Raw genomic sequence first — 13,089 nt, 5'->3', positions numbered from 1 at the left:
TTGCTGCGCCGATTCAAATCCGGCACGCTCGGGATCACCCAGCCAAGCCCTTCCCGCTGGGATGGGTTTGGGTTTGGGGCTGGGGGGCTCTGGCCCAGCCCCACAGCCCCTCAGCCCCCCCCCCCCCACGTCGGTGTTTTGCAGTGAACGGGGGCTGGTCCTCGTGGACGGAGTGGTCCAGCTGCAACGCGCGCTGCGGCCGGGGCTGGCAGAAACGCTCGCGCACCTGCACCAACCCCGCGCCCCTCAACGGGGGAGCCTTCTGCGAGGGCATGTCCGTGCAGAAAATCACCTGCACCTCCCTCTGCCCCGGTGAGTCCCGCGGCCAGGGAGGCCTTTGGGGGCCGCAGGAACGGGACAGCTGTCGGTGGGAAGCAGCAGCAGGGAGTTGGGGAGGGAACGGGAAATGCAGCTGTGTTTTGTGTGGGCGTGGGTGCAGTGCCAGGCACCTGTGGACAGGCTGGCACCGCCAAAACCCTGCCAGGACAGCTCAGGGCTGGGGGGGAGAAATCAGGGACCGGGTGGGGGTGTGGGGTTAGCGCAGAGAGGGGAGCTGAGGTTAACAACACCAGAAAGAGAAACACAGAACCCTGAGCCGAGAACCTCGTTAAAAGCATTATCTTGTGGCGGTTTGCTCAGAAGTGTGTTAGCCGTGCAGTTATGGGGGAAAGAGAGGAAAGAAGCGCTGCTGCAGGAGCTTCCTGGCTGGGCAGGCAGAGCTGTGTTTGCCCTGGGCACCACCAAAACCCTGCCAGGACAGCTCAGGGCTGGGGGGGAGAAATCAGGGACCGGGTGGGGGTGTGGGGTTAGCACAGAGAGGGGAGCTGATGTTAACAACACCAAAAGAGAAACACAGAACCCTGAGCTGAGAACTCATTAAAAGCATTGTTTATCTTGCGGAGCTTTGCTCAGAAGCGTGTTAGCCGTGCAGTTATGGGGGAAAGAGAGGAAAGAAGCGCTGCTGCAGGAGCTCCCGGGGCAGGCAGGCAGAGCTGACTGTGTTTCTGGGCCCGCAGTGGACGGGAGCTGGGAGGTGTGGAGCGAGTGGTCGGTGTGCAGCCCCGAGTGCGAGCACCTGCGCGTGCGGGAGTGCGCCGCGCCCGCCCCGCGCAACGGGGGCAAGCCCTGCGAGGGCCTGAGCCAGGAGTCCGAGAACTGCACCGAGGGGCTCTGCATCCAAGGTGAGCTGACACCGGGCTGGCCTGAGAGCTGGGCTGGAGGCCAGGGAAGCCTCTGTGGGTGGGGCTCTTGTGTCTGATCCATTCCCGTGAAAAGGGAGGTGGTTTTCTGGTTTTCCGCGCGGAGTTTGAAATTTTCCGGGTCTCTGGATTTGTGTTGCGCGCGTTCTCTGCCTGTGAACGATCAGGTGAGGCTGAAATCCCAAATCCAGGGGGTTTGCAGGGTGGAACTCCAGCCTCCATAGCCAAATGTGCTCCTCAGCCTTTCCTTGGAAGCGAACGGGCAAAGCCCCCCCGGGAGAGCTGCGGGTGCAGGAGCCGGTCGAGGTTGGATTTTGCTCCTTTTGCTGCCTGTAGCAGGAGTTAAACCCAGGCAGACCTGCAGCTCCCTGGGAGAGGCTTTGCCCTTCACCAGTGTCTGGGAAGCATCTGGCACTGGGAAGCTGCTGCCGTCCCCAGCACGGGGAGCTGGGCAGAGCAGCCCTGCAGGCTCCGCACACGGGAGGAATTTGTGAGTTTCTCCCTGCCCCGAGCCCGCTCCTGTCCCTGTGGAGGGGCTGGCACCTCCTCAGGTGGAACAGCAGCCCTGGGGGCCATCAGGAGTGTCAGGGCTGGGAGATGGAAACAAGGATGTGTCTGTTTTCTGTAATGTTGTGTTCAACCAGCCCTCTGTCCTTGCTCCTACGGTTCTGCGCTGCCTTTTCTCTTCTAAACAAAACGACTTCTCTTTTTTTGCCCTGAGATTTCAATACTTTCCCAGTGGCAGAGACCATCCTGTGTATTTATTCAGGCTTCAGAGATACCTGAGCTGAGACCTTCAATCAGATTTTGCTGGGGTTTGGTGGGAGGGAACACTCAGCACTCTGCCTACAGAACAGCTCCAAGGTGTCCAAGGACAGAAATGTAATCTGTTTTTTTTTTTTTTTTTCTCTTCCCTGTGCTTTAAGAAAGAATACCCAGGAGGGTTTGGGAGCAGTGCCATTCACTCAGCTCTCAGTGCTGATCCTGGGCTGTTTCCTGGGGTGTCTCTCCTCCCTGTCCATTGATGGCTGGCTCAATCCCAAATCCATCCCGGTGTCCGTCCGTGGGGGGCTGGCAGGGGGACGTGTGGGAAGGGCGTGAGGAGCAGCAGCTGAGGCTGCACGGTGGGGGTGTGACAGCAGAGGGGACCTGCCACCCCCCTGGCTCCATCTGTGGTGTCCCCAGGGTCCGTTCAAGGTGGCCCCACTCAGGTCGCTGCCGGTGGGAAATGCTCCTGTCCTGCCCCAAATTCCCTCCTGGCTGCCCAGGGGGCACTGCCACACCCCACCCGTGCCTGGGGGCACAGGGACAGAGCCAGGACTGTGCCAGGAGCCTGTGGCACTGAGGGAGCTGGCTCAGCCCTGCCCTGCCAGGCCTTTGGGGTCGGCACAAACTCATTCCCTCCTTTTCCTCCAGCGGTTTGGGTGGGAAGGGACCTTAAAGCCCTGCAGTCCCACTCTCCTCCGTGGAGACACCTTCCCCTGTCCCAGGTGGCTCCAAGCCCCGTCCAGCACCCCCAGGCTGCATTTCCCTGTGGGTCCAGCTGGACTGGAGCACCCCACGTCTCCTGCTCCTTCCACCTCCAGGTGGGATCCCGTCCCTCCTTCATGGCTCGAGCTGTCTCCGTGTCCTGGTTGTTTTTTAGGGCTGTAATTGCTTTCTCAGCTGGCAGGAATTGATGCAATTAGCCTATTTTTTAAAAGATCTCTTCTCCCCTGTTCATCTTCCAGTATGTGCCTTTCCTGCTCCGCCTCTCATCCCGTGGGGAATTGTGGAGGAAATGCAGCCCTGAGCCACAGCAAACCAATCTCTTGGAGGTTTTTTTATCAGGCACAACTCGTTAACTTTGCTCCTTCTGTGAGGCAAAAATAGCAACGTCCCTTTGGTTAACAAATAAGGACTGGGCTGAAGGGGAGGATGGGAATGGAGGGTGCCAGGGAAGAGCCAGCCTGGAGCTGGCTGGGAAAATCTTGATCCTTGGGGTGAGCGTTCAGATCGGGAGGCAGAGAATGGAACTGGGATAAAATGGATCAGCTCTGGGGTTCTTTATTCAGTCCCTGACTGGAGAGTTTGGGAATATCCCCAAGACACCACCTGGGAACATCCCAGTGCTCCCTTTGGCCTTGGGTGGATCCTGGTGGCCCAGCCCTTGCTGAGGAGCAGCTGGAAGAGCTTTTCCTTCAGGGAATTTCTCCTGGAACTCACAACTCTTGTGTAGAACCAGACTTAGATGCAGGAGGAGGATTCACGTGGGGTTTGATAGGGATGAGAGGTTTCCAGGGCTGCCAGATTGGTTCTGTGGGATGCAAAAGTGGCTTTGGCCCCAGCCAGTCCCAGTACCTCACTGGTGTGCTGCACGTTTGTTCTCCCCGTGTTTATTCCCTCCCAGTATTCCCAGCTGGATGCTTTGCCAGGGTGGATTTCTCTCTCTTCCCTGCAGAGGTGAAAGCTTTCTCTCTGTTAATAAAAGAGAGGGTTTTTTGTTTTGTTTTGTTTTTTGTTTTTTTTTTTTTGAGAGCTTTTTCTTTTACTTTTATCTGTTTGCTTTAAAGTTATTTCTCCTGACTTCAAAACCTATTGATTTCCTCTCCCAGTGCCCAAAACCAAAACAAACAAGTAGGGCCACAAGGACTGACCTGCAAACATGTTTTTACTAATGCACCCCGGATAATCACAGCGCAATCACAAATCATTTTGTTTTCCATTTTCCAAGCAGCGCTGCTGCTGTTGCCAGGAGGCTCCTGGATCCAGGAATCTCCATTTTCATGGGAAATGCTTTTCCCTTTGCAGTTTGGTGCAGACAGCCCCTGCCAGCAGCAGGGAAGGGGTTGCTCCACTGCAGACTCCAGTCTGACCCTCCTCTCTGGGTGTTTTTGGGCCTCATTTTCCTGCAAAACCAAAACCAGCCTTGGGCAGGGAAAGAAAAACCTCCTCCCACCAGGTTTTTGGTGAGGAGCCGAAAATCCAACGATCTCCTGGGTTAAGTATTTCTTAACTGAGCATCCTCACAAACATTAAAGTGAAGAGAAGGATTGGCCCTAACCCACCTGAGTCTCCCAGTTTTAGGGATTACTTTGGCAGGTTTTAGGTTATAAATGGTGACTCAAGTGCTTGGCATGAGGGAGGCAGAGAAGGCTCATTTTTGAGAGCTGCAGTCCCATAGAAAACCCCTTTTGTCCCTTATTTCCATCTGTTGGGGGCACGTGGATGTGTGTGTTCACATACACACAGGTGGTGTTTAGTACAAAAATGTGAATAAACTGGGCATTTTTATATCTTATAACTAATTCAAGTGCCCATCACCAGCCTTTCCATACATCAAACACACAAAGGAATCATTAATTCTGACCTGAGTCTCTTTGCCAGTGATCCACTGCAAGGTATTGAACTTCCTTCTTGCTGAGGTGTAAATAAACAACAGCATCCGCTAGAGCCAACAAATAACCCGAATTAACCAAGTGAGAAATTGCTGCAAAGGAACTTCCTGATAGGGATTTAGGGAAAAAAAAAAAAAAAAAGAGAAGATGAAGAGAAAAACACGGACAACATAAAATATTCATATTGTCAGCAAACGAGGAGAAAATGTTTCATTTATAGAGTGAGACAGAAGCAATATAGGAGATAGATATGCTCCATGTAAATTTATTAAGTGCAACTTTCTCTCTCTCTCTCTCCCTCCCAGATAAAAAACCTCTTCATGAAATAAAATCCCAAAGTAAGTTCTTTTTTTTCCCCTCTTGTAAATATGATTTTCCTCATCTTCTCAGCCGTTTGGGTTATTTGTTTAGGAGCTAAGTAGGAGCCAAGGTTTTATGAGAGGCTTTAGCATCTGCTGAAAGCATCTCTGTGATCCCAGGTTCAGCGAGCCAGGGGAGTGCTCATCCTCAGCAATTGGCATCTGACAGGGAGCCCTGGCTCTGGGCGTGCTCTGGAGCACTTGGAATCAGGAAAAAAAGGAATTTCTGCAGGAGTTTGGAGTTCCTGGTGCAGATCTGGTTCTGCTGCTGGCTCTGGCCCTGCTCAGCTCCCTCCTGTCTCACCTGGAGGGTGTTTCTGTGCCTGGGATCATCTCGGGGCTGCTCTGGGGTTTCTGTCCTGCACCCGGAGCTCTGCCAACCCCAGCAGGGCAGGAGAGCGGGGGGACAAGGGACAGGAGGAGGGGGAACGGCCTCCAGCTGTGCCAGGGTGGGGCATCAGGAATTTCCCCCTGGAAAGGGCCTCCAGCTGTGCCAGGGTTGGACATCAGGAATTTCCTCATGGAAAGGGCCTCGAGCTGTGCCAGGGTTGGACATCAGGAATTTCCCCCTGGAAAGGGCCTCGAGCTGTGCCAGGGTTGGACATCAGGAATTTCCCCCTGGAAAGTGCTGTAGAGCTGTGCCAGGGTTGGACATCAGGAATTTCCCCCTGGAAAGGGCTGTAGAGCTGTGCCAGGGTTGGATATCAGTGATTTCCCCTGGAAAGGGCCTCGAGCTGTGCCAGGGTTGGATATCAGGAATTTCCCCCTGGAAAGGGCCTTGAGCTGTGCCAGAGTTGGACATCAGGAATTTCCCCTGGAAAGGGCCTTGAGCTGTGCCAGAGTTGGACATCAGGAATTTCCCCTGGAAAGGGCTGTAGAGATGTGCCAGGGTAGGGCATCAGGGATTTCCCCTGGAAAGGGCTGTAGAGCATTGGCAGGGGCTGCCCAGGAGGTGCCCACCCCTGGAGGTGGCACCTGAGGCCATGGCTGGTGGTGACCACGGTGGTGCTTGGTGGTCTCCGAGGGCTTTTCCACCCTTGGTGACTCTGTGATTTTACATTCCTGGTTCTTGTTTTTTTTCTCAGGATACCCAAAATCAGTGCAGGGAGCTGCGAAAGGGGCTGAGGATGCCTTGAACCTCTGGGTGTCCCCAGAATCAGCCCTGGTGGGTCCCTGCTCTGGGCCAGGCTGGGCTCTGGCAATGGCTTCACTTTTTTGTCTGTGCGGCTCCATTTCATAGAGAAAATTGGGAGAACCTCAGTCCAGCCTCTGGATTTTGTGATTTCCCCAAGAACGAGCTGCAGTGGGGATGATTTGGGCTGGGAGAGGCCTGGAGATGGAAAGGGCTGGGTTCCACCCCGGGGCAGGGACACAGAGCTCACGGAGCAGGAGCTGCTCCAGGACTTCCCGACTCATCAGGGACGCAAAATCAAAGCCAGTGATGAAGATCACTGAGGGACAACCTGTTCCACTGAAGGGTCTCTTCCCCCAGCCCCTGGCTCCTGATCCTCGCGCTCCAAGAGTGAGGAGAAGGACTTTGGGCTGTGGGAGGGATGGGGAAGGACCCAGCACTGGGAAGAGCCTCTGGGATCTCCTGCCCAGGTCCCAGACCTCCTCTCCCTGCTGGAGCTGGGGAGGTGGGCCCTGCACAGCTCCTGCAAAGCACTCCTTGTAAATGAGATAATTTAATCAATTACATCTCCTAATGCACTAAACCAAATGTTTCGTTTTCTGCTCCTGCACATCTTAAATTATCTTCAGGTGCTTTATGAAACTTAATCATAGTTAATAGAAACTTCATTACCGTCAAATGTGCTTTCAATAAATGTTGTGTAACAGTGGCAGGAGGTGGAGTGAAAAATGGGCTGCAATTACCACAAACAGGGATCCTGGAGCACAAAGGGATAAAACTCGTGGTGCCTGCCAGGGTCCCTCCCGCCCCGGGCCGGGAGGATGCTCCTCATTAAGGAATAATTGGTGGACCATAAATGTTTGCTTTTCTGGTTTGTTTGGTTGGTTTCCACTTTGTTGCCTTCTGGGAAAAAATAAAAGCAGAACCTCACTGTGCTCCCCCAGATTTCCCACGCCTTCCTCCTTCCCTTAATTTCTAATCTCCCATGGAAGCAATTCTCCAAAAGAAAAGATCAGAAGGTGAAGAGGGAAAAATTACTTAAAAAAAAAAAAAAAAAAACCCAGTGGCTGTTTCTAAAGAAACACCAAAATCCCAAGCCAAAAAGAAAGGCTCCTTTCTCATGGAGTTGTGTTCCGTGGAATAATTCAAGGAACACTGAGCCACTCTGGGTTTGCCCTTTTAGCATCAAGCTGTTTAAAACCCCACTAAATCCTGGGAAGGATCCTTTGCCTCTGAGCTCTGCGTTCCCCTGAGGTTTGTGGAGGGTTTTCCTGGCAGTGGGGCAGCTCTGGGATCACCGGGGTGACTCCTCCAGGTGCTCCGTGGAACAGAGCAAGGAGCAACTCATTCCAGGGAAGGAACCTCAGGAGGAATTCCTGTGAGAGGTTTTATTATCAGATTTATAGACCAGTGTCCAATTCGAGCTCTGGAGATACTTCAGAGTCAATGAAAAGAAAATTCTTCTCCTCAGAAAGATTTTTGCTCGAGTCAAACCGCTCCCATTTTTTTGGATTTCGTGCCCTCCCTCTCATCTCTAACCCATGTACAACCGTTCAAAGGTGGGAAAGTGGAATTGCCTGACACGGGAATCGATGGAAAAGGAGATGCTGAAGCACTTGAGGAGATTTAGAGCCAGAAATGGCAGTTCCAGTGAGCACCCGAGGAGTGCCTCGCGCCCTGCTTTGGGGGGCAGGAGATCAGCTCTGGGATCCTCCCCCAGCTGTCCTGGGGCTGGAAGCTTTTCCTGCCAGGATATTTCTGCATCTCTCAGACTCGATCATTTATCGTCCCAGCAAGGCAGGAGGGGTAATTCACATTTTCAGCACTTTCCTTTTTTAAAGCAGCGATCCAAAGGGAAGAGCTAGAGATGCTTCGTGCTCTCCATGGCTCCCTGGGAAGGCAAAGACCCCAATTGTTCCTGGGTTTCTGGAGATCCATCCCCTCCCTCCTCCCGCCTCATTCATTGCTCTAATTACCCACAGAAATTAACTCAACAATAGCGTTTCGTAATTAATTCCCTGTAACAACAAAGCAACTTGGGAATAGGAAATTGGAAGAAATAGAAATGTAATTATTGCCTGTACTTCCCCTTCTGCACCTGGTGCTGGGGAACAAAACCGAGCTGTGGGAGTGGGGCTTTGGGCTGGGCTTTGTGTGGTTTTGGTCGGATCTGAGACGTTTCCAGTTTGCCTTTGTGACCCTGGGGCTTTGCATTTGCTTTTTCTGTCTGGTCTCTCCCATCGTTACATTATCAGCCAGTATCTCACTCTCTGCGACCCCGAACTGAGCTTAAAATTCTCTTTACAGCATTTTTTAAGGGGGGATCTCATGGCAAAAAAATGGAAAAAAAAATATATAAGGCTTCAGAAAAAAAAAAAAGCTTCTCTTGTAGTGACTGATTGGTCGAACCGTGTGGCAGTGGAATTGTTCTAGGCAGCTGAATTTTGTAACCTTACAAGTTTGTTCAGTGTGGTTTCCTGGCCTGCCACAGAAGGTGGATTCCTCCTCAAAGCTGTGCTTCCGTGCCCGTGTCCCCCCGTGTCTCCCACATTCCCCGTGTCCCCACGGCCCTGACGCAGTTCTTGTCCCCCCCGTGTCCCCCCATGTCCCTGTGTCCCCGTGTCCCTCCACGTCCCCCATGTCCCCGTGACCTTGATGCAGTTCATGTCCCCCCCGTGTCCCCCCATGTCCCCCCATGTCCCTGTGTCCCCGTGTCCCCCATGTCCCCCATGTCCCTGTGTCCCTGATGCAGTTCATGTCCCCCCCGTGTCCCCCATGTCCCCGTGTCCCCCCATGTCCCCCCCGTCCCCCCATGTCCCCCATGTCTCCGTGTCCCCCCACGCCCCCATGTCCCCCCGTCTCCCCTTGTCCCCCCATGTCCCCGTGTCTCTGATGCAGTTCATGTCCCCATGTCCCCATGTCCCTAACACAGTTACGTCCCCCCATGTCCCCCCGTGTCCCCATGTCCCCAATGCAGTTCATGTCCCCCCATGTCCCTGATGTCCCCCCATGTCCCTGATGCAGTTCATGTCCCCCCCGTGTCCCCCATGTCCCCATGTCCCCCCACGTGCCCATGGCCCCCCTTGTCCCCACATCCCCCGTGTCCCTGACACAGTTATGTCCCCCCATGTCCCCCATGTCCCCCCATGTCCCCATGTCCCCAATGCAGTTCATGCCCCCCCGTGTCCCCCCATGTCCCATGTCCCCGTGTCCCTGACACAGTTAGGTGAGCCTGTGCCCCCACATCCCCTGTGTCCCCATGTCCCTAACGCAGTTCATGTCCCCCCATGTCCCCCCATGTCCCCGTGTCCCTGACACAGTTAGGTGTCCCCATGTCCCCACATCCCCCGTGTCCCCCCGTGTCCCCATGTCCCTGACGCAGTTCATATCCCCCCATGTCCCCTCATGTCCCCCCGTGTCCCCCCATGTCCCATGTCCCCGTGTCCCTGACACAGTTAGGTGCCCCCATGCCCCCACATCCCCTGTGTCCCCACATCCCCCCGTGTCCCCATGTCCCTAACGCAGTTCATGTCCCCCCGTGTCCCCCCGTGTCCCCCCACATCCCCCGTGTCCCCCCGTGTCCCCCCCGTGTCCCCGTGTCCCTGACGCAGCTCTCTCCCGCAGACGTGGAGCGCGGCGGGGACATCGCGCTGTACTCGGGGCTGGCGGCGGCGGTGCTGGCGGTGGCCGTGCTGGCGCTGGGGGTGACCCTGTACCGGCGCAGTCAGAGTGAGTACGGCGTGGATGTCATTGATTCCTCTGCACTCACGGGAGGCTTCCAGACTTTTAATTTTAAAACAGTCAGACAAGGTTAGTGCGGCGATTTCCTTCCTTCTCTGCAGACTCCCGCTGCTCAGGCGCCCGCCTTTGGGGAGGGGGTTTGGGGCGGCCAGGGCAGGGACAGGGACCTGGAGTTGGCTCTGCTCTGTCCCACAAACACAGCACCCTCCTTGGCCACGCTCCAGGTGCTTTAGGAGCGCTGCTGTCCAGCATCCAAAATCCCCACGTCCCTTCCAAAATGCCCAGCTCCCAGACTGAGGTAGGAAAAGCTCAAATCGAAGCAAAGCGACCAAATCAGAGCAAGCCCGGGCACCACAGCTGGAGCTCCTCCTGTTCTCAGTGACAGAGCTCTCCTTCACTCCAAGAAAAGGAATTATTCTTTTCCTGATAATCTGAGACCCCCAGCTGGAAGTGTTTTGTAACCTGCTGTAACACAGGCACTGAGGGAAATCGATGTGTGTAAGGCTGGACCCCTAAAGCTCTAGAAAAAACCACCAGTGCCAGGAGACATGGACAAAACCTTTACTAAAAGCAGCGCTCAGGTTTTCAGGAATGTCGTTCCCTTTGAACAGGAAGGTGGGGAGGGAGAGAAACGGGGATGAAAGCAGGATGTTTATTGATTCTGTGCTGCCATTCTACCTCAGACCTGCCTGATTGTGGGTGGGTGGGAGCGTGGGCAGGGTGTGAAAGTGTCCCCATGTCTCTGTTCTCTCTTCAGAAAAGGGAAATATGTTGCAGAGTTTGTTTGGGGGGGTTTTGTGGGGCTGTTTTTACAGTTTCTTTATTTCCTGGAGACGTTCCTCACCAAGCATGACTTGCAAGAAATTGGCAAAAGGGCTTGGCAGACAAGGACGTTTGAAGGAAGTTCATTCATCCATTTCTAAATCCAAACCTTTAATTAGGGCTGTGTAAATCCCAATGACTGTCTCAAACAAGAACATTTTCCTTTGTGGTTCAGTTCGAATCTTGTTTTGAGTCTGGGGAATTGTTTGCTTGGCTTAATGCTTAAAACCTTTCATTCTGCATGCTCTGAAAATACCCAACTAAACAACCAAAAGACCCCACACAAAACCAAACAGCCAGAGGACTCAGACCCCAAAATCCATCCACTCCTCATTTTTCAGAGTGTTTTCTGAGGTAAAACGCCTCAGAATTAATAACTGTGGTGTCTTCCCATGTATCACTCTTGTCCCACCTCCCTTTCAGCCCAGTTTCCCTCAGGCACGAAGTTGTGGGTTTGTGTAAAAGGTCTGCAGGAAGATGTTGTCACCCAGTGGGGTTTAATGTAAGGAAAGAAAACAACAAGAGAGGCAAAAGGGCAAACACAAAAAAACGTGAATCCAAACCAAAGGAGGCTCCTCCTCGGATTCCTGCACTCTGCAGCTGCCTGAGGCGTGGCAGACGTGAAGTGTCAGATCCTGGCAGCAGTTCCTCTGCTCTCTGGCGTGGCCTGGTGTGATCTGGGGCTCCGAGAGCTCGGGGAGGGTCCCAGAGGGGGACGGGGGAGGATCGCTGAGGTGTCCCCTCCATCCCCTGCTGTCCCCACAGGTAACTCCCTGCTCCTGAACTCGTCCCTGCAGCCCGAGCTGACGGTCAGCAGGACCTACAGCGGCCCCATCTGCCTGCAGGACCCCCTGGACAAGGAGCTGATGACCGAGTCCTCGCTGTTCAACCCCCTGGCCGACATCAAGGTCAAGGTGCAGAGCTCCTTCATGGTGTCCCTGGGCGTCACCGAGAGGGCCGAGTACCACGGCAAGGCCCACCCCGGCACCTTCCCCCACGGCAGCCCCCGGCCCTTCGGGACCCTCCAGGCCAGGAACAAGGCCATGTTCATCCAGAACCTGGCCTCCATCTCCAGCAGCAGCGAGCTCAGGAGCTCGGCCCTCTTCGGGCACCTGGGGGGCCGCCTGGTGGTCCCCAACACAGGTGGGTGGCTCCTTGCTCGTCCAAGCCCATGGAGGAGTTTGAGATTAGGCTGCCTGATGTGGTGTTTTATTACTGAATTTAAAAAAAAAAAAAAAAAAAAATGCCAGGAAAGAAGAAGCAGGGGCCCCGTTAATGCAGATTTTGGAAGTAGGGCACGTTGCCCACACAGGACACGAGTGATCAGAGGGAAGCCTGGCCTGAGGACTGAAGAGGCATTATGCCTATTTGAACAGTTTTAAATTACTGCCTCTCTTGATGTCTTCAGCATGAAAGTCACGATAATCAAAGCCGTGCCGTGCTTGGATCCTGCTCCAAAGGAGAGGCTCCCCAGGAAGGATCGATGCTGGATCTTACATAAAGGGCTCACATTCCAGCAGCAGCTCCAGCCCCACAGCCCTGCCCCACTGGGGGACACAGGGACAGCAGCCAGGCCTGGGCACAGCCCCACTGCTGCCCCACCAGGCTCCTGCCCCTCCTGCCTGCCTGTTTTCCCCTTTCTTGGAGCAAAAAGCTCCCCAGATTCCCACAGCGGGGCCCTTCCCGTCAGCCCTGTCCCGGGCTGGGTGCTCCCTCTGCTTTGTGGCAGGAGTTGTGTGACCCCAGGGTCCCTTTGTGGGACGTGTTGGGGACCTGCAGGGCTGTTTGTGTGTGGGGATTCAGGACACCCCTCTGGCTTGCCCTGGCTGGCTCCAGACCCTGGCAGGGGGCTCGCAGACCTTGGCACCAACTCAAAACCACCTGTGGCTTACATTTTAGCCCATGGAAAAAACTGCCAGCTTTGTGTGAGGAATTACAAACCACAAGGGTTTGAGCAGTGTGGGAGTTGAGTTAACACAGGGTGAAAAAGTAGAATTTTGGGGTTTTTTAGAGGGTACAAGATGGAGGGATTTGGGCGTGTCCTGACCTCCTTCTTCTCCTTGCCCTCCATGTCCTGCTGTGCTGGTGACACTTTTCTGTTGGTTTCAGGCACAGACACACTGCCCAACATCAATGACAGACATTGGCACGTTATTGTAACCACGGCACACGGAGTTTTGGGTATAAAATGTGAACAGCGCCCTGAGGGCAGACAGAATGCCATGGCCGAGCTGCTGGACAGAGCTCAGCAGGGCAGAGAGAGAATGTTCTAGAGAAGGGAAAAGAAACAACCTTGAGAAGCCGACCCTGCGCATTCAGACTCCTCCTTTGGCTGCTCGGGCTGGGAAATGAGGACTTTTACACTTTTACACTCTTGGGGTCATCCCAACACCCAGACCCCGAGATGTGTGGAATGAGCTGAAGAGCAGAGCGGAGGCTGGCAGGGTCACGGCCCTGCA

General features: G+C 54.3%; 1 protein-coding gene across 1 annotated transcript in view; it reads left to right on the top strand.

Annotated features, from left to right (window-relative positions):
* The window catches only part of UNC5D (unc-5 netrin receptor D), a 90,606-nt gene that overhangs the window by 60,399 nt on the left and 17,118 nt on the right, over positions 1-13,089 (top strand). The window contains exons 6-10 of the mRNA XM_054000473.1: positions 145-312; positions 1,017-1,181; positions 4,882-4,914; positions 9,692-9,877; positions 11,396-11,773. Coding sequence (XP_053856448.1) covers positions 145-312; positions 1,017-1,181; positions 4,882-4,914; positions 9,692-9,877; positions 11,396-11,773 — 930 coding nt within the window. The remainder of the gene's footprint in view (positions 1-144; positions 313-1,016; positions 1,182-4,881; positions 4,915-9,691; positions 9,878-11,395; positions 11,774-13,089) is intronic.

This window comes from Vidua macroura, chromosome 28 (assembly GCF_024509145.1).
Source record: "Vidua macroura isolate BioBank_ID:100142 chromosome 28, ASM2450914v1, whole genome shotgun sequence".
NCBI lineage: Eukaryota > Metazoa > Chordata > Aves > Passeriformes > Viduidae > Vidua > Vidua macroura.
This window is presented reverse-complemented; position numbering and strand designations above follow the sequence as displayed.